Here is a 24,857-nt window from a genome sequence, read left to right as displayed (position 1 = left end):
AACGAAGACCACGCTCTTCCTCAAGAGCATTGGAAAGATCCAAAATCTCATCGGCATAGTCACGACTATGCCCCTCCATCTTGGAGATGGTATCTTCATGAGACTCGATCACGTCATTGGCTTCACCAAGTTGTTCCAAGAGAGCAACAAAATGCTTCTTGGATTTACCCTTGAGTTTACCCATAAAGGACTCAAACTCATTTTCCTCCACATTAGATCCCTCACATTCATCAATGCAATCCGTCAAGGAAGGATTATTAATGATGGTAGTTTTGATGTTGGGAGTTACCTTGTTGGTGGCTTTAGCCATGAGGCACTTGGTGGTGATGTTCTCATTGGGTGAGTCGAAGAGAGATTGTCGTGGAGTTTTTGCAATGGCAACGGAGGCCATGGCAACCGACTCACCATCATTATCATCATCATCATCATCATCATCCTCATGGTACTCTTCTTGAACCACCAATGCCTTGTGAGGGGTTTTCTTGATGAAGTTGCTCTTGTTGGGGAAAGACTTGGATTTGTCCTTTCGAATGATCTTACCACCATTGTCTTCTCTCTTCTCATACGGGCACTCCACAACAAAATGACTCACATTGCCAGAATTGTAGCAAGTCCTTACACGTTGCTTGCTGTTCGTGCCACTTGAGTTGTTCTTGTTGAAGTTTGGCCTTGAGTTTTTCTTACTCCAAAATTGCCTTGAAGCAAGTGCCATGTGTTCATGATAGGCATACTTTGTATCTTTGGGGTTGCTTTACTCTTCTTCCTCTTCTTCTTCTTCAACGCAAACCTTGGCCTTCAATGCAAGGTTGGGCTTCTTTGCCCTTTGAGAACGAAGCACCGCATTGTCGGCAGTCTTGTCCAAGATGTTCATAGCCACAAACTCATCCAACACTTCACTTGAGGTCAAAGTGTGGAAGTCCGGCCTTTGACGAATGACGGAGGACATGGCCTTGTGGTAAGGAATCATTGCCTTGAGGAATTTGCGCTTGATCCAATTTTCATCCATGTCCTTGCTCCCGTGATCTCGGAGTGAGACCGCGAGCTTGGTTACTCTCCGATGAAGCTCATGGGGTTCTTCATCTTCTTTCATTGCAAACTCATCGGCTTCATCTTGCACTACTTCATAGTTGGAGCGTTGAATGCTTGCGCTTCCCCGGTAGAGAGAGACAACACAAAGCCATGCATCTTTGGCCAAGGCGAAGGGCCGAAGGTGAGGTAGATCTTCGGGTGGAATTGCATATTGAATGATAAAGAGAGCATTCTCATTGAATTGATTATCCGCGGCTTCTCGAGGAGTGAAGTTTCTTGGATCATGCGGATGGAAACCTTCTTCAATGGTTCTCCAAAGATTAGTGTTCACATGATTTAAATGATGCTTAAAGCGATAAACCCAAGAATCAAAGTCCTCATTTTTCACAGTCTTAGGGGGAGGACCGACATGATTCAAATGAGTGGAAGGAACCGGTCCACCATAAACAAGTGGTGGTTCCACATGAGCAAAGATGTCGGTGCCATTCTTACCACTAGAAGAAGGAGCCTTTTCACTACTAGCTTCCCCCTTGTCGGAGATAGCATCCGTCACCTTGTCAGTGGGAACACCCGCTTTCAACGGTGCGGTGGATAGTTTAAGCCCTTCAATGAATTTGGTAAACATGCTTTCAACCTCGGTCGTCATGGAGGTTTTCAATGTCTCCAAGGCCACATTGAACTCCTCACGAGAGACCGAGGTTCCCCCATCGCCCGTAGACGAGATCAGATTCACACCGGAGTGTTCCTCCACACCGTCTACGGTATCAACCATACTCTTCGGATGCAAAGTCCTTAGTAAAGAGACGAGGCTCTGATACCAATTGAAAGGATCGATATGGTTGACTAGAGGGGGGTGAATAGGCAACTAACACTTTTTAACTTTTCTTTACCAAATTAAACTTTGCATCAAAGTAGGTTGTCTAGATGTGCAACTAGGTGAGCAACCTATATGATGCAACAACAACAACAAACAAACAAGCAAGCAAGAGAAGTAACACTAAAGAGCTTGCACAAGTAAAGGTAAGAGATAACCAAGAGTGGATCCGGTGAAGACGAGGATGTGTTACCGAAGTTCCTTCCTTATGAGGGGAAGTACGTCTCTGTTAGAGCGGTGTGGAGGCACAATGCTCCCCAAGAAGCCACTAGGGCCACTGTATTCTCCTCACGCCCTCACACAATGCGAGGTGCCGTGATTCCACTATTGATGCCCTTGAAGGCGGCGACCGGACCTTTACAAACAAGGTTCGGGAAATCTCCACAACTTAATCGGAGGCTCCCAACAATACCACAAAGCTTCACCACAATGGACTATGGCTCCGTGGTGACCTCAACCGTCTAGGGTGCTCAAACACCCAAGAGTAACAAGATCCGCTAGGGATAGGTGGGGAAATAAAAAAACTCTTGGTGGAAGTGTAGATCGAGGCCTTCTCAACCACTCCCGAGCAAATCAACAAGTTTGATTGGCTAGAGAGATAGATCGGGCGAAAATGGAGCTTGGAGCATTAATGGAGCTTGAGGGGGAAGAGGTAAGTCAACAGGGAAGAAGGGGGCCCCCTTTTATAGTGGGGGCAACAATCCAACCGTTGCCCCACTAAACAGCCCCGCAGAGGGTGGTACTACCGCGGGAGATAGCGGTATTGCCGCTGGGTTAAGCGGTACTACCGCTCCCTTCAGCGATACTGACAGCAGAATGAAAGGCGAAGGGAACGAGGGAACCGGACGGTATAGCCGCGGAGGAAGGGCGGTACTGCCACATATGAGCGGTACTGCCGCACTACTACCACAGCGAGGTACCGCACAATCTGACACAGAAAAAGACCCCTCGAATCGACGCGGTAGGGACCTGGCAAGCCAGCGGTAGTACTGCTGCGGAGGCACCGGCGATACTACAGCTGCGGAGTGGTACTGCCGCTTGTGACCCCTCAGCGGTACTACCGCTGGGTACCACGGTACTACCGCTGGGACCCAGACAAAACCCACAAGAAGACAGAAGATCTCTCCATAGAAGCGGAAGGGCTCGGAGGGTGAGAAGCGGATGTGTACGTGATGATTCCACCCAAGCAATACCAAAGCGGACCCCCTCTTGATAGTACGGTGCCCTCTACGCAACTAGTCCACCGAGAAAGAAACGAAAGAGCTACGCCGTCTTGAGTGACACTCCGAGGGAAGGAAATCGTCTCGTGCCAAGGATGAATCTCTGAAATGCTCAAAGCACACGATTAGTCCGCAAACACATTGTCATCAATCACCAAAACCACATCGAGAGAGATATGCCTCAAGAGGCACCCCATAGACACATAAGTTGATTTCCTAGCCATGTGCGGTGCCCCCCTCCATAGATTTCCACCTCGGTCATATTGTCGTAGTGCTTAGGCGAAGCCCTGGATCAGTAACTTCATCATCACCGTCAACACGCCGTCGTGCTGACGAAACTCTCCCTCGGCCTCAGCTGGATCTAGAGTTCGAGGGACGTCACCGAGCTGAACGTGTGCAGATCGCGGAGGTGACGTGCGTTCGGTACTTGATCGGTTGGATCGCGAAGACGTTCGACTACATCAACCGCGTTACTCAATCCTTCTGCTTTCGGTCTACGAGGGTATGTAGACACACTCTCCCCTCTCATTGCTATGCATCTCCTAGATAGATCTTGCGTGATCGTAGGATTTTTTTTGAAATACCGCGTTCCCCAACAGTGGCATCAGAGCCAGGTCTATGCGTAGATGTTATATGCACGAGTAGAACACAAAGGAGTTGTGGGCGTGGGTATATACATATTGCTTGTCGTCACTAGTTGTTTCTTGATTCGGCGGTATTGTTGGATGAAGCGGCTTGGACCGACATTACATGACTGCGTTAATGAGACTGCTTCTACCGACATGCTTTGCACACAGGTGGCTGGCGGGTGTCTGTTTCTCCAACTTTAGTTGAATCAGATTCAATGAACAGGGTTCTTTCTGAAGATCAAAAAGCAATCAGTATACCATGTTGTGGTTTTGATGCGTAGGTAAGTACGGTTCTTGCTAAGCCCGTAGCAACCACGTAAAACTTGCAACAACAAAGTAGAGGACGTCTAACTTGTTTTTGCAGGGCATGTTCTGATGTGATATGGTCAAGACTTGATTATATAAATTGTTGTATGAGATGATCATGTTTTGTAACACAGTTATCGGCAATTGTCAGGAGCCGTATGATTGTCGCTTTATTGTATGAATTGTAATCGCCCTGTAATTGTTTTACTTTATCACTAAGCGTTAGCGATAGTGGTGGAAGCAATAGTTGGCAAGACGACAACGATGCTACGATGGAGATCAAGGTGTCAAGCCGGTGACGATGGTGATCATGACGGTGCTTTGGAGATGGAGATCAAAGGCACAAGATGATGATGGCCATATCATATCACTTATATTGATTGCATGTGATGTTTATCCTTTATGCGTCTTACTTTTCTTAGTACTACGGTAGCATTATAAGATGATCTCTCACTAAATTTCAAGGTATAAGTGTTCTCCCTGAGTATGCATCGTTGCTACAGTTCGTCATGCCGAGACACCACGTGATGATCGAGTGTGATAAGCTCTACGTTCACATACAACGGGTGCAAGCCAGTTTTGCACAAGCAGAATACTCGGGTTAAACTTGACGAGCCTAGAATATGCAGATATGGCCTCGGAACACTAAGACCGAAAGGTCGAGCGTGAATCATATAGTAGATATGATCAACATAGTGATGTTCACCATTGAAAACTTCTCCATCTCACGTGATGATCGGACATGGTTTAGTTGATATGGATCACGTGATCATTTAGATGATTAGAGGGATGTCTATCTACGTGGGAGTTCTTAAGTAATATGATTAATTGAAATTTAATTTATCATGAACTTAGTACCTGATAGTATTTTGCATGTGTGTGTTATTGTAGATAAATGGCTCGTGCTGTTGTTCCGTTGAATTTTAATGCGTTCCTAGAGAAAGCTAAGTTGAAAGATGATGATAGAAACTACACAGACTGGGTCCGTAACTTGAGGATTATCCTCATTGCTGCTCAAAAGAAATATGTCCTGGAAGCACCGCTAGGTGCAAAGCCCGCTGCAGGAGCAACACCAGATGTTATGAACGCCTGGTGGAGCAATGCTAATGACTACTCGATAGTTCAGTGTGCCATGCTTTACAGCTTAGAATCGAGACTTCAACGACGTTTTGAACATCATGGAGCATATGAGATGTTCCAAGAGTTGAAGTTAATATTTCAAGCAAATGCCCGAATTGAGAGATATGAAGTCTCCAATAAGTTCTACAGCTGCAAGATGGAGGAGAATAGTTCTGTCAGTCAACATATACTCAGAATGTGTGGGTACCGCAACCACTTGACTCAACTGGGAGTTAACCTTCCTGATGATAGTGTCATTGACAGAGTTCTTCAATCACTACCACCAAGCTACAAAAGCCTCGTGATGAACTATAATATGCAAGGGATGGATAAGACAATTCCCGAGCTCTTCGCAATGCTAAAAGCTGCTGTGGTAGAAATCAAGAAGGAACATCAAGTGTTGATGGTCAACAAGACCACTAGTTTCAAGAAGAAGGGCAAAGGGGAGAAGGAGAACTTCAAAAAGAACGACAAGCAAGTTGCTTCTCAAGTGAAGAAGCCCAAGTTTGGACCTAAGCCTGAGACTGAGTGCTTCTACTGCAAAGGGACTGGTCATTGGAAGCCGAATTGCCACAAGTATTTGGCGGATAAGAAGGATGGCAAAGTGAAAGGTATATTTGATATACATGTTATTGATGTGTACCTTACTAATGCTCGCAGTAGCGCCTGGGTATTTGATACTGGTTTTGTTGCTAATATTTGCAACTCGAAACAGGGGCTACGGATTAAGCGAAGATTGGCTAAGGACGAGGTGACGATGCACGTGGGAAATGGTTCCAAAGTCGATGTGATCGCGATCGGCACGCTACCTCTACATCTACCTTCGGGATTAGTATTAGACCTGCATAATTTTTATTTGATGCTAGCGTTAAGCATGAACATTATATCTAGATCTTGTTTGATGCGACACGGTTATTCATTTAAATCAGAGAATAATGATTGTTCTATTTATATGAGTAATATATTTTATGGTCATGCACCCTTGATGAGTGGTCTATTTTTACTAAATCTCGATAGTAGTGATACACATATTCACAGTATTGAAGCCAAAAGATATAAGTTTAATAATGATAATGCAACTTATTTGTGGCACTGTCGTTTAGGTCATATTGGTGTAAAGCGCATGAAGAAACTCCATGCTGATGGAATTTTAGAATCACTTGATGCTTGCGAACCATGCCTCATGGGCAAGACGACTAAGACTCCATTCTCCGAAACAATGGAACGAGCAACAGACTTATTGGAACTAATACATACTGATGTATGCGGTCCGATGAGTATTGATGCTCATGGCGGGTATCGTTATTTTCTGACCTTCACAGATGATTTGAGCAGATATGGGTATATCTACTTGATGAAACATAAGTCTGAAACATTTGAAAAGTTCAAAGAATTTCAGAGCGAAGTGGAAAATCATCGTAACAAGAAAATTAAGTTTCTACGATCTGATCGTGGAGGTGAATATTTGAGTTATGAGTTTGGTCTTCATTTGAAACAATGCAGAGTAGTTCGCAACTCACGCCACCTGGAACATCACAGTGTAATGGTGTGTCCGAACGTCGTAACCGCACTTTATTAGATATGGTGCGATCTATGATGTCTCTTACTGATTTACCACTATCATTTTGGGGTTATGCTTTAGAGACGGATGCATTCACGTTAAATAGGGCGCCATCGAAATCAGTTGAGACGACACCATATGAACCATGGTTTGGCAAGAAACCCAAATTGCCGTTTCTTAAAGTTTGGGGCTGCGATGCTTATGTGAAAAAGCTTCAACCTAATAAGCTCGAACCCAAATCGAAAAAATGTGTCTTCATAGGATACCCAGAGGAGACTGTTGGGTACACCTTCTATCACAGATCTGAAGGCAAGATATTCGTTGCTAAGAATGGATCCTTTCTAGAGAAGGAGTTTCTCTTGAAAGAAGTGAGTGGGAGGAAAGTAGAACTTGATGAGGTAACTGTACCTTCTCCCTTATTGGAAAGTAGTTCATCACATAAATTACTTCCAGTGATTCCTACACCAATTAGTGAGGAAGCTAATGATGATGATCATGAAACTTCTGATCAAGTTACTATCGAACCTTGTAGGTCAACCAGAGTAAGATCCGCACCAGAGTGGTACGGTAATCCTATTCTAGAAGTCATGTTACTTGACCATGACGAACCTACGAACTATGAGGAAGCGATGATGAGCCCAGATTCCGTAAAATGGCTTGAGGCCATGAAATCTGAGATGGGATCCATGTATGAGAACAAAGTGTGGACTTTGGTTGACTTGCCCGATGATCGGCAAGCCATAGAGAATAAATGGATCTTCAAGAAGAAGACTGACGCAGACGGTAATGTTACTATCTATAAAGCTCGACTTGTTGCAAAAGGTTTTTGACAAGTTCAAGGAGTTGACTACGATGAGACCTTCTCACCCATAGCGATGCTTAAGTCCATCCGAATCATGTTAGAAATTGCCGCAATTTATGATTATGAAATTTGGCAAATGAATGTCAAAACTGCATTCCTTAATGGATATCTTAAAGAAGAGTTGTATATGATGTAACCAGAAGGTTTTGTCGATCCAAAAGGTGCTAACAAAGCGTGTAAGCTCCAACGATCCATTTATGGACTGGTGTAAGCATCTCGGAGTTGGAATATACGCTTTGATAGTGTGATCAAAGCATATGGTTATATACAGACTTTTGGAGAAGCCTGCATTTACAAGAAAGTGAGTGAGAGCTCTGTAGCATTTCTGATATTATATGTGGATGACATATTGTTGATCGGAAATGATACCGAATTTCTGAGTAGCATAAAAGGATACTTGAATAAGAATTTTTCAATGAAAGACCTCGGTGAAGCTGCTTATATATTGGGCATCAAGATCTATAGAGATAGATCAAGACGCTTAATTAGACTTTTCACAAAGCACATACCTTGATAAAGTTTTGAAGAAGTTCAAAATGGATCAAGCAAAGAAAGGGTTCTTGCCTGTGTTACAAAGTGTGGAGTTGGCTCAGACTCAATACCCGACCACCGCAGAAGATAGAGAGAAAATGAAATTCATTCCCTATGCCTCAGCCATAGGTTCTGTCGTGTATGCAATGATGTGTACCAGACCTAATGTGTGCCTTGCTATTAGTTTAGCGGGGAGGTACCAAAGTAATCCAGGAGTGGATCACTGGACAGCAGTCAAGAACATCCTGAAATACCTAAAAAGGACTAAGGATACGTTTCTCGTTTATGGAGGTGACAAAGAGCTCGTCGTAAATGGTTACGTCGATGCGAGCTTTGACACTGATCCGGATGAATCTAAGTCACAAACCAGATACATATTTTTATTAAATGTGGGAGCTGTCAGTTGGTGCAGTTCTAAACAAAACGTCGTGGCGGGATCTGCGTGTTAAGCGGAATACATAGCTGCTTCTAAAGCAGCAAATGAAGGAGTCTGGATGAAGGAGTTCATATCCGATCTAGGTGTAATACCTAGTGCATCGGGTCCAATGAAAATCTTTTGTGACAATACTGGTGCAATTGCCCTAGCAAAGGAATCTAGACTTCACAAGAGAACCAAGCACATCAAGAGACGCTTCAATTCCATCTGCGATCAAGTCAAGGAAGGATACATAGAGATTTGCAAGATACATACGGATTTGAATGTTACAGACCCGTTGACTAAGCCTCCCTCACGAGCAAAACATGATCAGCACCAAGACTCCATGGGTGTTAGAATCATTACTATGTAATCTAGATTATTGACTCTAGTGCAAGTGGGATACTGAAGGAAATATGCCCTAGAGGCAATAATAAAGTTGTTATTTATATTTCCTTATATCATGATAAATGTTTATTGTTCATGCTAGAATTGTATTAACCGAAAACATAATGCATGTGTGAATACAAAGACAAACAGAGTGTCCCTAGTATGCCTCTACTAGACTAGCTCGTTAATCAAAGATGGTTAAGTTTCCTAGCCATAGACATGTGTTGTCATTTGATGAATGGGATCACATCATTAGAGAATGATGTGATGGACTAGACCCATCCATTAGCTGAGCACTATGATCGTTTTAGTTTATTGCTATTGCTTTCTCCATAACTTATACATGTTCCTACGACTATGAGATTATGCAACTCCCGAATACCGAAGGAACACTTAGTGTGCTATCAAACGTCACAACATAATTGGGTGATTATAAAGATGCTCTACAGGTGTCTTCGATGGTGTTTGTTGAGTTGGCATAGATCGAGATTAGGATTTTTCACTCAGATTGTCGGAGAGGTATCTCTAGGCCCTCTCGGTAATACACATCACCATGAGCCTTGCAAGCAATGTGACTAATGAGTTAGTTACAGGATGATGCATTACAGAACAAGTAAAGAGACTTGCCGGTGATGAGATTGAACTAGGTATGATGATACCAACGACCGAATCTCGGGCAAGTAACATACCGATGACAAAGGGAACAACATATGTTGTTATGTGGTTTGACCGATAAAGATCTTCGTAGAATATGTAGGAACCAATATGAGCATCCAGGTTCCGCTATTGGTTATTGACCAGAGATGAGTCTCGGCCATGTCTACATAGTTCTCGAACCCGTAGGGTCCGCACGCTTAACGTTCGATGACGATATGTGTTGTGAGTTATGTGATTTGATGTACCTAAGGTTGTTCGGAGTCTGGAATGTGATCACGGACATGACGAGGAGTCTCGAAATGGTCAAGACATAAAGATTAATATATTAGAAGGTTATGTTTGGACACCGGAAATGTTTTGGATAGGTTCGGGCATTTTCCGGAGTACCGGGAGTTTACCGGAACCCCCTGGAGGGTTAATGGGCTTTCATGGGCCTTAGTGGAAGAGAGGAGGAGGCGGCTAGGTGGAGGCGCGCGCCCCCCAAGCCCAATCCGAATTGGGGTGGGGGCTTTCCTTCTCTCCCTCTTCCTCTTTCCTTCCCCTCCTAGTTGGACTAGGAAAGGAGGGAACCTACTCCTAGTAGGAATTGGATTCCCCCCTTGAGGCGTGCCCCATGAGGCCGGCCGGCCCCCTCCTCCCCTCCTTTATATACGGGGGAGGGGGGCACTCCATAGACACACAAGTTGATTTCTTAGCCGTGTGTGGTGCCTTCCTCCACAGATTTCCACCTCTGTCATATTGTCGTAGTGCTTAGGCGAAGCCCTGCGCCGGTAACTTCATCATCACCGTCAACAAGCCGTCGTGCTGACGAAACTCTCCCTCGGCCTTAGCTGGATCTAGAGTTTGAGGGACGTCACCGAGCTGAACGTGTGCAGATCACGAAGGTGTCGTGCGTTCGGTACTTGATCGGTTGGATCGCGAAGACGTTCGATTACATCAACCGCGTTACTCAACGCTTCCGCCTTCGGTCTACGAGGGTACGTAGACACACTCTCCCCTCTCGTTGCTATGCATCTCCTAGATAGATCTTGCGTGATCGTAGGATTTTTTTTGAAATACTGCGTTCCCCAACAGTAGGACGTATGTTTGTACCAGTCTTCGCCCACTATAAACATCAAAAGGAGGCTTAGTTACCTTCCAATCAGACATAGAGTTGTGTCAGTAACTTGAACAAGGCGAACAAATTTCTCTTCACCAAGCCTTCAGGTTCTATTTCCTCGCACTCAATTTACTTTTGTACTTTGTATTCCGAAGATCTTGCTCCCTTTATGTTCTCTATTGCGAAGACTTTGATGTATCCCTTTCTATTCCGCGGCATGAGCTATGCCTAATTTAGTCATCGCTATGCTCCATGCTTCCATGCTTCTGCTTTTGTCTTCAACATGTTAGTGTGTATGTCTGCTAAGTACTTTGTTGTCTGTGTAGTTAGTCTTCACTGTAGTATTTGTCCGTCCATTTTGTCTCCGTTAAACTTCGGTTAGTTCATTTTATTTGAAATAATTTTCAAAATATCCAATTCACCCCCTCTGTTCCATGACTGCCCTTACACACACACATGTTGTCTAAATGATCAAATCCGGACTTTAGATAATATGTGCCCCTCTTTAACCAGTCGTATAATGCAGTTGTTGTCATTGTTTTGTGCAATCAATTTAAGTCCATGCTCATTGATTTGCACTCCAGGGAGCAACGAACATATATTTATTCTTCCTCCCCTCTCGTACTCCAAATCCTCTACTAAGTCATACAATATCTGACATGCAAATTTTCCTAGCATCATGGAAATCATAAAAGACCTTTCCATTCATATAAGAGATAAGACCTACTCGCTCCATTATACAAAAAAAACCGTAATGCACTAACTCTACAATGTAGAAGCCAGTGCCTTCATCTGTGAACCGAGGAAAAAACAAAGCTTCAACACAGCGGACTGAAACCCTACAATTCCGAGTAGGCAAATGAGCTCGAATTAAACTTGAATTTAGTATAGAAAATCGTCCGAACACAGTTAATTGCTCACTAGCCTCTTCGGTCGACGCCACAATGATGATCACGTCGCACCGCCGCGGGACGTCGTGGTCCTCGAGGATGAGGGAAGAGGCGTTTCGGGTGGCACATGGCTCGAATGGATTTGCGATGTCAGTAGAGGCCATATCGCAAAGGTACAACCATCGGCTGTCGTGGGGTGCGACAGGATTATGGAAATAGATGGGTCTTTTTCGCAAGTTGTGCATCGAACATGTGTGGGGGAGGGGAGGGGTATGTGGCAAAGCTGCATCGTTTCAGAGTACACATAACCGTATGAAGGACCATAGATGTGATGTATTTCTGTATTTAGTGAAGCATTTCTCAATTTAGGGACGGCTATGATAAACGACGGTTATAATAAGCGCGTAAGTTGGAGGTCATTTTTTGTGTGCAAATGCTAGCTTTATATTGTCTTTTTAGTTTCGTCAGATCGGTGTTTACAAGTTATGAAAACGTATTACCATGAAAAAAAACGCTCGAGGACAAAATGTTTATTTTCCCATTTTAAGTCGCATACGGGGTGGACAGTGGCGAGAGTGCAAAACCTTCTCGCGCTAATGGCGACCACTCCGCTCGCGACTGCCTCTCCCTATCCATTCCCCTCTCTGCTCTCCAAAACCCTAAACCCCACCTCCACCTTCAAGCTCTCTCCTGCTCACTCCCTCTCCCTCTCCCTCCTCACCACCCCAGCGCCCCTCCTCCTCCCCCACAGGCAGGGCCGGCGGCAGCGTGACATCTCGGCGGCGTACGGTGACGGCGACATGGACGACGACTTCGGCGATGCGGGCGACTTTGACCTCGACGGAGAAGACGGTGTGGGGGACGACGACGACCTCGACAACGAGCAGGACTACGACGTCGACTACGACCGCCTCCTCGCCCCCGTCAAGCCTCGGCCGCAGCTCTCCGGGGTTGGCAGCGGAGGCGAGGAAGGGGAGGGGGACATCGCCATGGTCGCGGCTGAGAGCTTCGTGTCCACTGGGGCGTCCGCCTCCGACACCGTCGTCGACTACACCGTCGACGAAGATGAGTTCCACAAGATTCGCCTGCTTCACTGCGACTTCTTCATCCGCAAGGTGCCCGACCCTGACCAAGACGTCTACGACTTCCGAGAGGTATATCCTAGTAATTCACCTCATCTACTACATTTTCCAGTAATTTCCTGCTCTATTTGAAATAGACTATTTCACCATTCATGTCTGCAAAAATGCGTTTGGCCTATGTGACATTTCATCTAACAGACCAACATGTCAATCGATGGCAATATTAGGACAGTTGACAACTACTCCCTCCAATCCATATTAATTGTCGCTGGTTTAGTACAACTTGTACTAAATAAACGGCAATTAATATCGATGGAAGGGAGTAGTAATCTTTAAGCTAACTGTGTGGTGCTTGTTCTGCTCAATATGGCACTGTGTGCAACAGATGTATGTCACACCGCCTGACACCGACATCTACTCCATTCCAAGGGTTCTTGCCCCGATGCCACAAAAGGTGCACATATCTTGCTATTTCTTATTTTTGGTGCATGTAAAATGCATTAGGTTATTAATTGTTGATTTTCTCTTTGAAATTCAGTATGTGAGGTGCGCGAAGAAAAACTTTGGCCGCTACCATGTAAGTGAGCCACCGGTTGAGCATCTGCGTGATCCCCTGTACAAGACAGAGAGGGAGATTATGAAGGTATGTCTGAGAACTTTGCCTACTCTGCTAGTTTGTTGTGCCATTCCGTTATGTTCCTTCTGTTGTAAACCAAATGAACTGGCTGAATGTGGCTTGGGAATTAAGTATTTAACAGCCATAAAGGTTCTGAAGTTCTGTCCAGGGTTTTTGCTAGGGATGCAAGCAGTGGCCCGCTTGTCCTGCTAGCCATGCCATTTAAGTGTACTAATGGCCTCAACATTTGTACTAGAGTGAGCTAGTATGTGGGAAACTGGGTGTGCTGCTTGCATCCTTAGTTTTTGTCACTCGATTTGCAGTAGTAATGCATCATAGTTGCTTGGTGAGACATGTCCTTGCCAATGGTAGTTTTGACTTGTGAGGTAAAATTAATCTTAATATGCATATCCAATTGAAGAGAAGCTTGTCCAACATCGTCTGAGATGGTTTGGGCATATTCAGCGCGGGTCTCCAGAAGCTCCAGTGCATAGCGTACAGCTAAAGTGTGCTGATAATGTCAAGAGAGGTCTGGGTAGACTGAACTTGACATGGGAGGAGTCCGTAAAGAGAGATCTGAAGGACTGGAGTATCACTTAAGAACTAGACATGGACAGGGGTGCGTGGAAGCTTGCTATCCATGTGCCAGAACCATGAGTTGGTTGCGAGATCTTATGAGCTTCAGCTCTAGCCTACCCCAACTTGTTTGGGACTAAAGGCTTTGTTGTTGTTGTTGATGCATATCCAAGCTTCGGTTCACGTGAAGTTAGCAGTGAAACTCCTGAAAAACATCCCGCGTGGCAGATTCTACACTTCTTATAGCTTCTTTACGGGATGTGCAATGCATTGTTTATTGTCCTCACAGTGCAAATTATTGTAGGTGCTAAAACAGGAAATCAGCTAATAAGTACAATTACTTAGTTAGAGATGCTTAAGCTGCACGGCTACATCAGTGGGTTTTCTACTAGCCAAGCTTTAACTTGATTTCCAGCCCAAGATTTGGGACACTTAACTGTTGTTAACTGCATCATATGTTTTACTGCTTTCACCTTAGTATGTTTATAGGCGAGCAGTTCTGCTCACTGGACATGCTAGCTTATTGTTAAAAAAAGGGCAGCCCCACTGCATGTAGCTCCCGCTTGCGCAGGGTCTGGGGAAGGGTCCGACCACTTTGGGTCTATTGTACGCAGCCTTTCCCTACATTTCTGTAAGAGGCTGTTTCCAGGACTTGAACCCGTGACCTCATGGTCACAAGGCAGCAGCTTTACCACATGCTAGCTTATTGTTAATACTAAATATTCTTTTCCATGATATGATATATTAAGTACATATGCATCTAGCTTCATGATTTTATTAAGTATATGTATTTCATTTTTGTTTCTTCTGCTGTAGGTTTTCTTAACAAAACACTACAGAAACAGGCGGTTCAGCGATACAGATTTTTTCCTTGATTTTGAGGAGATTTATGTCATTGACTCAAAAACAAGGTCAATCACAAGAGCGAAAGTAGTGGTAAGACAATTGAAATCTTAATTCTTTCATGATATGAAAACAATAGTTTCTCTTATGTATTTAAGTAATCATGTACTATATCTTTCGCAAAAAGTAATCATGCATATGGAATCTACTGTAACTAATTTTATACTAGTTTCTCATCTAATCTAAATAGTTCAGCCATCTCACCTATGTGCCTGAAAGATAAGTTTTCACTAGTCATTGTTCATTTGCTCTGTTTGTTTACTAGTGATGATTCTGGATTCTAATCAGATGTATCAATGTCAAATGGTGCAGTTTCTTCTGGATATTACCTGTTATTTGTCACACAATGTCAATCATATTAGTCTTGGTCCATATTTGTGGAGTCTCATGTAAATATTAGTATTATCTGAATTTACTACAGGTCAAGTGTCTTCACAATCAAAATTTATGGTCGGACACTGAGATTCTCAATCCTTTCATTGATCATTTAATAAATATCCGTAACCCATAAATATCAATTTAAAAAACAAATAAAAACTATTAGCAGCCTGATGATGTCAAGAAACTAGGGTAGGTGAATTGCAGACTTCTCTAACACCAAAAACTTGTTTTTAAGTGATTTTTTTTCTTTGTTAAGTACTCCCTCCGTATCAAAATATAAGACATCATATATTTTGGTGTACTGTCTGTGGTGACTGATATGTAGTCGTCTTTGGCAGGTGAACGTCCCTGAAGGAAAAAAGAGAGATAGGAGAAATGACCTGCTACTCATACGGGATGGAGGCGAGTCTTTCAGAATAACTGACAAGGTGGTTTACTTGCTTCACAATTATTCTCTTGTTAGCAACAAGCTTGTAGAGCTAATTTCGGTCATTGGTATCACAGTCGCAAAGAGACGACGCCACCACTATCATCCAGAGAGAAGAGTGGACGAAATCGAGACAGGATGTGGAGAAGCATTTCCGGAAGCTCAGAGATTTTGACTACTCGAATTGGTTCTGAAGAAACTGCCGTCGAGCTTCGTCTATGCAGAGAAGGATGTGCAGCGATTTTGTTGTTTCTTTAGCTGCTGCTTGTGCTAGAGCTAATTAACCGTGGTGGTCAAGTGAGAACTGCCATGTCTATATATGGTACTCCCTCTGTTCACTTATATAAGACGTTTTAGTAAATTCAGAGAGTGTACTAAACAGTTCAAACTCAGCTGTCTGAAACGCCTTATAAAAACGAACGGAGGGAGTACGTGTAGCATGGTAGCAAGTAGAATCAAGATGTATGCATTTGAGCAGTATGTCTGTACGAAAATTCAGAGTAGCTAATGGGTATTTTATGGTGGATTGAGGCAATTAAGAAAAAATGGGGTGTTCCGAGAATCGAACTCGGGACCTCTCGCACCCGAAGCGAGAATCATACCACTAGACCAAACACCCGGATTGGTTTCTACATTCTACATAATTTTATATACTCCCTCCGTCCCATAATATATTATGGAACAGAGGGAGTGTAATGTAAACAAAATTTTATTTCCAAGAAAATACCCATCCCCATCACCAGCGCATCCCCCATGACTTAAATATTGAGGAAACGAGGCTAAACTAATTTCATTGGATGTCAATTCACAGTTCTCCTCGAACCTCTTTGCTTTTTCCTGATTTTTTAAAATGATTCATAGTCGAACATATAAAGCCTCCTAGACTCTTAGGCAGAACCGATGGCTCCAGCGCATCGCACCATCCGAGGGGAAAAAACCACCGCACCGTGCTGCGCGTGGGGAAAAAGAGAGGGCGCACCGCACCACACGAGTGAAAAATACACCGCACCGCGCGAGGGACGAAAACGGCGTCGAACCCTAGCCCCAATCCATATCCCCGCGCCCCTCACTCCTCCCTCCCTCGTCCGCCGCCGCTCCCTCCCACCTCCTCCTCCTGCGCCCTAGGAGCCCCGCCGCCGACTGCTACTCCTCCACCGCCTAGCCTCTTCCTCCTCCTCGCCTTCCCATCGCTCGCGCGCAGGCTGTCGTGGCCAAGCGCTTCGCGGGCTAACCCGTCTCCACCGCCTGCTCTGGGTTCGCGCGGGACGGGCTCCCCCGCCTCTTCCTCCTCGCGGCCGAGGTCGACGCCTCCGGAGTGAGTCGAGGGTGGGGGCCGGGTCAAGGCTGCTGTTGGCGGCCTGGATGCAGGCGATGGTGGCGGTCGGCAGGGGTCTGGCGGGCGTGGCGGGTGAGGGAAGGAGCAGCAAGGCTGCAGGTCGTTCCATGGCCGAAGAATAGATGGAAGAGGATGAGGGGACGGATGTGAGGGAGAGGAGGGAAGGGACGGATGGGGGAGGGAGAGGAGGGCCGGAGAACTAACCGCCTCTGCCGCCGCCGGTTGCTTCAGGGGAGTCAGGAGCGAGATGGGGTCGCAGCGAGAGGAGCTCGTCCAGGAACGAGCGAACAGGTACGCGGGGTGTGGGCTGCGAGGCGTTTCCGAGCCTTTCCGAGCTTGTCCGCTCGGAAACCTCGCGCGAGCGGTGTAGGTGCGCTGGTGGATCGCTTGGAAGGCCAAGTTTTCCAAGCCCAAATCTTGCAGGTTTTCTTTCTCTGTGCCTAGGATGTGTTTGATGAAAATCCAAGAAGGCTGACAGGGGAGGATTAATCTATGTAAGTCATGTCATTTCATTTTTTCTGTAATTAGTTGCCTAGCCCAACTTTAAGCTGGAATAAATTCCTTATTTTCACTGAAAATGCCCTGTATTTAACTATTTATTTCTCATGCTTGGGTGATGGCTGACCATGGCATTTTCTTGTTGGTTCAGGATAATTTCTAGCTGCCACTTTGTTTTACCAATTTCAGGTTGCTTCTCCATGAGTTTGGGTGTAGTTGCTTCTGCCCTGCAGCACCTTTGCTCATTGGCCATGTTGATTGCTTATCTTTTGTTCCCTTCACGTCATTTGCTTGCTCAAGATTCGTTGTTGTAAAAGGATTGCAAATTTTTTTTGCAGGTCGGTCTCTCTGGTTCTTTTTGCCGATGGCCTGATTTACGCACTGACAACCTCTTACTATAACGATTCGGCATGCTTCTGTTTTAGATATGGGATATGAAGAAGGGGCGTTCAGGTATGTTCTATCATTTCGATCAATGACACTTTATTTTGGTTCACATTTCTTTACAGGTTGTTGTATGCAAAGTTTATGAGGTTGCCACTGTACCATCAAACTATGCACCATGTTAAGCATCATCCAGAACTGCCATTATATATTTAGTGTAGTAGGTTGATGCAACTTTGTAACCAGTCATGGATTTAAAATAGGCTTTCTACCTCTTTATTTTGGTCGGCATGTTTTGCCGGGATTTTTTAATATTGATCTGCTATATATTAATTACATTTTAGTAGATTGTTGACTGAGAAAGCCTGAACTTTTGTAGCTGGGCCTCAACCGGCCAGACATCGAGCTCCAGCAAGCACGTGTGCCTACCCTCCTTTGCCATGAGTTCCTGCAACAACAGCAGATTGTGTGTGTGTGGTACCAGCCAGATAAATACTACACAAATCATGTTCATGGTATGTTCCCAATCTTGATTTACAGACCGTGTACTGTAGTTAGTTCAGGTGATTACCAATTGATCTAAAACCAACCTCTGTACATGCATATCTCTGAGTTGAGAAGAATGCACATAGCAACTTAAGCACCATTGATGAGAACATAATACTATTTCGATGATTGTCTTGTTCGTGTGCTTGTCTGAATAAAGCGCATATGTTACAGAAGAATTGAAACATGTGAGAGCAGGCTGCCGTTGGTTAGTTCCATTAATAGTAGCTGTCATAGTATTACCTTTAGTTCAGGTAAAAGAAATAGATGCAGGAAAAAAATACCAACCTGCTTGTGTTCCCGAGAGAGTGTATTTTCTCCATACCTCACCATTCTTGATACATATGGTCATCTCTGTTCTGGACAACACACTTACGACCTCTCTTCATGGCACAAAACTGAAACTCTGCCATGAATACATTTTCCTTGCATGCTTGTCTAAATAAAGTGTGCAATACACATGGCATAGTCGCATAGATATACAAATCCGTTATTCCTGTGTGCGGATTTGAAGCTTGCTACTTGTGTAAGACCAGTCATAAACAAACATTTCTGTGATTGTAGCTGATTCCTGTCAGTGAAACTTTGCCATGAACATTGTTTATTCAGTGTGATAGCTGATTCCAATCATCCATCAACTAGATTTGTGATAATCACAACAACAAGCTCATATCTTACAAATCGCCTGATTGGTGATTATCCATTTTATATGATGTTTTTCATTTGCAAGTGCTGAGTTTTTTTCCTTTCAAGTTTCCCTCTCTTACTCAATTTCATTAGATATATTTCTCCTCTCATTCCATCATTCAGTCTGTCGGTTACTCATGATGAGTGATTATATGCAATCATCCGACAATAATTAGTATAGATAATTAGTTATGCCAGGTTGCTACATTTCTATCTCCTTTTTACAATATGAAATATGATGGCATATTAATATTTAGACCCAGTCTCGTTGTCCGCTGCAGCATCACCCTTCTTTTCCGCCGCCCTAACTTTTTTGCACCCCAGACCTAGCAGGTGATAACGGCGCCACGAGGATTCGCTGCCGTGAGGAGGACCCCGACCCGTATAATGGCCACCGGAAGGTCACACACTTCTTTGGCTCGCTCAGACTGGCTCCATTGACGGCTTCTCTAAGGTATCTTCTTGTGCAGCTTCACACTTGCTTGTGTGTCTGGCAAAAAAGTAAGCTACCTGGTACCTCTCTACTCTGCTTTAGCAGGCGTTTGCAGAGGAAGCCAAGGGATACATGATGTTTGAATAATTTTGTTGCAAATATTTTCGTTGGTTGTCCTTTTATTTTATTTATAATCTTGCCTCGATCATGTCTTCCATTGTGCTTCACTGAAAAGGTGTTCTGCATATGCGCGCTTGCTTGAGAATGGAATAATCTCACGAATTCTATTGAAAACAGAACTTACTTATTTCAGTATGCTTAATGTTTGGTTTTAGTAAGAATGTGCTGATAAAGTATTTTTATTTTTACTTTACCGTGTTTAGTTCTGAGGTATTGATACTCCTGTCAATCTGCTCTAATCTGGTTTGCCGATATCCTGAAGGGATTAGACCATCCTATATCTTTTTTTTTTCTGATTTTGGTTGGATACCTGCTTAGATGGGTGAACTTTTAACCCATCTTTTATTGCTTGCAGGTGTATTTGTTGGGTTCCTCTTGGCGTGTTGAACAAAAATTGGCGTTCAACACTGCTATTTCAAGATGGTTTGATCAGGGGAAAACCCATAGATGGAAGGAAATTATTGTAGGTGAGAGCATGGTACCCCGTCTCTTCCTATTTTGTTCCTTTCTTATAGTATTACTTTGAGGCATTATTCCTTATCATGCTACGCAGAGGCCCTTAGGTTTGCATTTGGGTGCTAACCGTTTAATAAACATCATGCATTAGTTAGCTATAATCCTTTATCTTTTCCACAAACATGATGATTATGTTCAGTACGATTGTCCGTTTCATATCCCAGAGATGTATCATTGTAAAGTAAGGTTTAAGGAGATCTAATCCTGGGCATATCAATGTAAGAGCACGTTTTTGTATTAGAATGCTTACTGTGTTTTACATGATGGTGTTTCTAAGAAAGTAAATTTGGTTGTGATCTTCAAATGGTCAGAAATTTAGTTAAGGGATGACAAAGCCTGAATGTGGCCACATTTTGGTGGGGAAGGAGGGATATAGTCTTTATAATTTAATCTTAGCATTACACTTCTGTGATTCTTTGACGAAATGTATCTTGATGTAGTCTTGCCTGTATTGGGACTGGGATTTAAGTCAAATGAATAACATTATTTCATGTGTATATATTTTTGAGGCTGTATAATTTCTCTTTTTTGATTGCTCATAGCATGTTCTTTTTTGATTGTTTGTTTAGGTATCTAAGAATGCTGATGATTACACTCGGAGCAAGCCTTGTTGCGGCGCTGCAAGTGTTGCCCCCCTCGGTGAAGGAAGGTGCCTGTGTGCTTCTTCTGCAGCTCGCAGTGAGGATTGCTGTGTCCAACCTGCACAAGAATGCCAAGAAGTCTTTCTCGGAGACGTAAGCCACGACGCATGTTTCTGCCATGATTTCCTTCAGCTGGATTTTGTGGATTTAGGTGTTGAAAAATTATGGGCTGTGGATGCAGGATTAAGGACATGTACCTGCACTACAACGAGAGATCTGGGCTGCTTCTTTGTGGCTTCCAAACTTGAAATGTTTGTTTGGAAGTTAGTTTAGTTGTTTTTTTTTGGATTCACAGCTTCTCACATGTATCATGAAACTAAATGAAGATATGGTGGTATGGTCTCAATAGTACAACTTAAAGCCTTCCATGCTTTATATTTTCTCTGAAATTTTCTCTTGAAGAATCATGTATCTATGTTAGATCCGGTGAGAAAAGGCGGCTTCCAAGTAGAGGATGCGGGAGTGTTGGCCACATTTGGTTTTTGACTTGGGTGTCTAAATATTTTCGCAATACTTGGCTCCCTCTCGGCCTTTGCGCCATTGGCGCAACGAGTCATCTAGTAGAAGTATAAAGGACAATCGAATAGGTTCAACTCTATATCTTCCCGAAAAAAAAATAACTCTAACATGGTAAGATTCGCCTCTTGGCAGGGTGGTGGAATTTGTGTGCAGGTATTTGTTGGTGCACATCTTCTCGTGACCGAAAAAACGTTCAAAGTCGGCTGGAGTCAGATAGGTCGATTAACGATGGGCTCAGGATTAACAGGCGCTACTGCAAGCAGTCATGCTCCCGGAAACTCTTTGTTGCGCCCGGGCACGCATGCTCTTTTGTACCAGCGTGGCGTTTCACACTGATCTTGAAAGCTGGTAACCTGGACAATGTCTAGCAAACTGGATGCCTATTTACAGTTTTACATCATACCCAATCGCAGGGTGACATAAAAAAAGTGTCTGAATAACATAGTGCTTATTACAAACATACCCCAAAACCAAAAGAGCCACCTAACAACAACTGCCAGAGAACTGCAAACTTCCTATGCTACTCCTTGTTGCCTTTCTTCCTTCCTGTCCCAGCCCCTTCAGCAGATGTAGCATTTTTCGTCTTCTTAGGCACAGTCTGCAGTTTCTCTTCAGGTGTGTCCTTGGTGTTGACCTAACAAAATGTCACATTCAATTTTTTAACAATGTTGGCAGCAACAATAGGTGGATCAGGTCTTTAAGGTGTTGCTCCGAGTTCCGTTTCATGGAGTGGCAACTTCACATCTGATCGTTCTGGTTGGACGAGGCAACATCGCCAGTTGAGCAATGATATCTTCTATGTTGTCTTGTGCATCGTTTTCCTTGCTGAATTCCTTGTTTTGCTTGTGGATGTTGGTCCCGGGTAATAGGATAGTGAAAGAGGATAGACAAGATGACTGCCGCAAGGCTAACTTGACGGTGGCCTCTATAATTTTTTCTTTATTTTATGCAATTATTAATTAGTGGCTTGGTGCACCTGCATGCGATTCAAAGGTACGTTTAAATTGTTGTCGTTGCATTAGGGCATCTCCAACGCCGACTTTCAAACCTCCCGCAACCGTCCGGACCGCGGATGCCATCCAACGCGGTTCTGTATCGGTCCGCAGAATGGTCCGGACGCGATTTTTCCTGTAAACCGGAGACAAACGTGGGGTGCTTTACGGGAGTCCAGACACGCGAAACGTCGCTCTCCGCCCACTGGCCCTTCCAAAAGGAAGGCGGAGCCCGCATTTTTGTAGCATCCAACTCTGTTTCCGCGTCAAAATCCCCCGCTTTCTTCGTCCATTCCACCCCGCTCTCCGCCTAATTCCCGCTCTTTCCCCCCATCTTCTCCTTCCTTCCGCCGCCGACGCATGGAACCGTCGGAGAACCTGTCGGAGATGGAGCCGGCGAGGTGCCGAAGGATCCGAGCATCACGCTCGCCTAGAAGACCAACTCAGAGACGCGACAAAAATCGTCGTGTCAAAGCAAAGGCAGCAAAGGAGGAGAAGCTCAAGAAGCGGTTGCCCGTCGGTGGGCCTGGTGGTGGCGATGGGCGTGGAGGTTGTGGCGGACGAGGCGGTCAGCGTGGCCATGGTGGATGCCGGCAGATAGGCACGCCGACAGTAGAGACAGCGCCGCGGCCGGAGTCCTACAAGCCTCCGTGCTACTACACTTCCAAGCAGCTCGGAACCCCCGCCAGTACGGTGCCTTACATCGTCGACGTTAACACGGCGCCGCTCTTCTCAGAGTATTCTTTGCCGCAGCTCGTCCTGGCGCGGCCGGCGACCGGGGAGCAGATGGGTGGCCGCGTGTTGTTCGCTACAATGCCCAGAGCGGGGGAGCCAGTGTACGACACGGATAGGGAGATGCTCGACATCATCCATGACGGAGGCGAGGAAGGAGGAGGGGTCTATGAGGACGGGCTGGTGGAAGACTTGGATCCCACCCAATCCGGTAACTACCAGCAGCAGTCCTACACCCAGACGGCCACGAAGCGGTCCTACACTCAGACCAACGATGACACACAACAATAACAACACCATTGGGCCGCCAGAGAGTAGCATTCGGAGGGGTTGGAGAGGAGGAGGAGGACGGCAACAACGATGATCCAAATGATACAACTGGCGATCCGAAGAAGAAGGGTAGAGGAGAGAGTTTCAACATGCGGGAGGATAAGCTATTGTGCGATGCATGGTTGGCCACTAGCCTTGACCCTCGCCATGCCACGGAGCAAAAGGGAACAACCTTTTGGAGGAACATTCACGTATGGTTTCATGAACACAAACATTTCACGCCCTACTCTGACGCGGTCATCCGCAACCGTGAGTGGAAGTCCCTCAACCAATCGATGGTACACCATCCAAGAGGTCATGTCCAAGTATTGTGGGCACTTGGTATCTCATCGCACGGTGGTCTAGCGGTGCACAAATCACGGAGCAAGTAAGTTGATCACTAGCCAGATATGCTTTAGTTTTGTTGATCACTAGCCGGACATGTATTGCTTTGTTGCTCACTAGACGGATATGCATTATTTCACTTTGTAGCCTACTCGTGCTTGTGTGGTGTACAAGAAGTTGGAGAAGAAGTCCTTCACCGTCATGCATTGTTAGTTGAAGTTAAATGGTCAACCAAAGTGGAACCGCCGCCCAAGCCAATGAGGAAGAAACCGGTGACCCTACCGACCCAACGCAAGAACCGCCGAAGAAAGTTAGAAGAAATTTATGGGGTAAGAAGTGGGAGGAGGAGAGGGCAAAGCGAGAAGGTGCGGCGGCTAAGCTGACGAAGAGGTTCGAGGAGATCTTGGCGAAGAAGGAGGAGGCATGCATGAGGAGCTCGAACATCAAGGAGGAGAGGAAGGCGGAGAGGTTCAAACAGTTGATGGAGGCGATGGAGAAAAAGATCAAGCTTGAAGAGAGGAAGGCCACACTCGAGGAAAAGAGGACGGTGATCACCGCCAATGCGGAGGACGTCAACATGTTGACCTTGAATGTCGACTCTTTTGGATGCCGACGCTAGAATGATCGTGCAATCCGTCCGCTACCAGATGTTGCGGCGGCACAAAGATGAGTTGGCGGAGGCGGACGCGGAGGTTGCCTACACAGCAGCGACGACACCTTCTTGATCGGGGAGCAGCTTGCTGGGATTATCGGTCTGACATGGCAGAAATGCATGGACTGCCAGACTAATGTTCCTTTGGACTTGGGCATGTAAAGACTAAGCATATTTGCCTCTTTTTGGTTGTGATCGGAGATGCGATCCGACGCGTTATGTGGATCAGGGTACATTTGAATTTGAATTCAGTGACGGACATATACATGATACGGTTGGATGGATGCCTCCCGCATCCGCATGCGTGGATCGCGGACGGATGCCGAAGGAAATTTGCTGGTTGCCGTTGTAGCCATAACTTTACACCTAATTTATATGCTTTATTATGTTGCATGTTGCAGCAAAATACTCCAAAGATTCTCAAAGACATTACCATACCTTGCAATTGCATTTGTCATGAGTATCAGTTGTGTGCAACTGAAATTAAAATGCCAGCTTCTCTCTCTTTTCTCCACTTTCC

The 24,857-nt window shown here is 44.9% G+C and overlaps 1 protein-coding gene, 1 long non-coding RNA gene and 1 other non-coding gene across 8 annotated transcripts; 2 read left to right on the top strand and 1 right to left on the bottom strand.

The window, feature by feature from the left end:
- The first annotated feature begins 12,133 nt into the window (after nucleotides 1-12,133).
- Nucleotides 12,134-16,106, top strand: LOC125508694 (PLASTID TRANSCRIPTIONALLY ACTIVE protein 6, chloroplastic). Its single transcript, XM_048673465.1, has 6 exons — nucleotides 12,134-12,736; nucleotides 13,050-13,118; nucleotides 13,203-13,307; nucleotides 14,673-14,792; nucleotides 15,479-15,568; nucleotides 15,645-16,106. The coding sequence occupies exons 1-6, from the start codon at nucleotides 12,179-12,181 to the stop codon at nucleotides 15,759-15,761; spliced, it is 1,059 nt and encodes a 352-aa protein (XP_048529422.1). The 5' UTR covers nucleotides 12,134-12,178; the 3' UTR covers nucleotides 15,762-16,106.
- An 8-nt stretch (nucleotides 16,107-16,114) lies between these two features.
- TRNAP-CGG lies at nucleotides 16,115-16,186 on the bottom strand. Its single transcript has one exon. It is a non-coding gene; the product is annotated as a tRNA-Pro (tRNA).
- Nucleotides 16,187-16,543: 357 nt separating this feature from the next.
- LOC125508693 lies at nucleotides 16,544-21,177 on the top strand. Of its 6 annotated transcripts, none has more exons than XR_007283716.1 (8): nucleotides 16,546-17,397; nucleotides 17,553-17,654; nucleotides 17,740-17,854; nucleotides 18,165-18,300; nucleotides 19,343-19,472; nucleotides 19,987-20,098; nucleotides 20,717-20,881; nucleotides 20,970-21,177. It is a non-coding gene; the product is annotated as an uncharacterized LOC125508693 (long non-coding RNA). The 6 variants fall into 6 exon arrangements; XR_007283717.1 differs by having other exon boundaries at nucleotides 16,547-17,397; nucleotides 17,591-17,654; XR_007283715.1 differs by having other exon boundaries at nucleotides 16,544-17,397; nucleotides 17,553-17,854.
- The last annotated feature ends 3,680 nt before the right edge of the window (nucleotides 21,178-24,857 follow it).

Source organism: Triticum urartu, chromosome 5 (genome assembly GCF_003073215.2).
Source record: "Triticum urartu cultivar G1812 chromosome 5, Tu2.1, whole genome shotgun sequence".
In the NCBI taxonomy this organism is placed as follows: domain Eukaryota; kingdom Viridiplantae; phylum Streptophyta; class Magnoliopsida; order Poales; family Poaceae; genus Triticum; species Triticum urartu.
The sequence above is the reverse complement of the archived record's forward strand: the minus strand, read 5'-3'. Positions and strand labels throughout refer to the sequence as shown.

Bases quoted from the DNA above. Each gene is read 5' to 3' on its own strand.
- LOC125508694 (XM_048673465.1), top strand. From the start codon at position 12,179: ATGGCGACCACTCCGCTCGCGACTGCCTCTCCCTATCCATTCCCCTCT. The intron at 12,737-13,049 runs GTATATCCTAGT...TGTGTGCAACAG, and splicing joins ACGTCTACGACTTCCGAGAG to ATGTATGTCACACCGCCTGA. The intron at 14,793-15,478 runs GTAAGACAATTG...CGTCTTTGGCAG, and splicing joins TCACAAGAGCGAAAGTAGTG to GTGAACGTCCCTGAAGGAAA.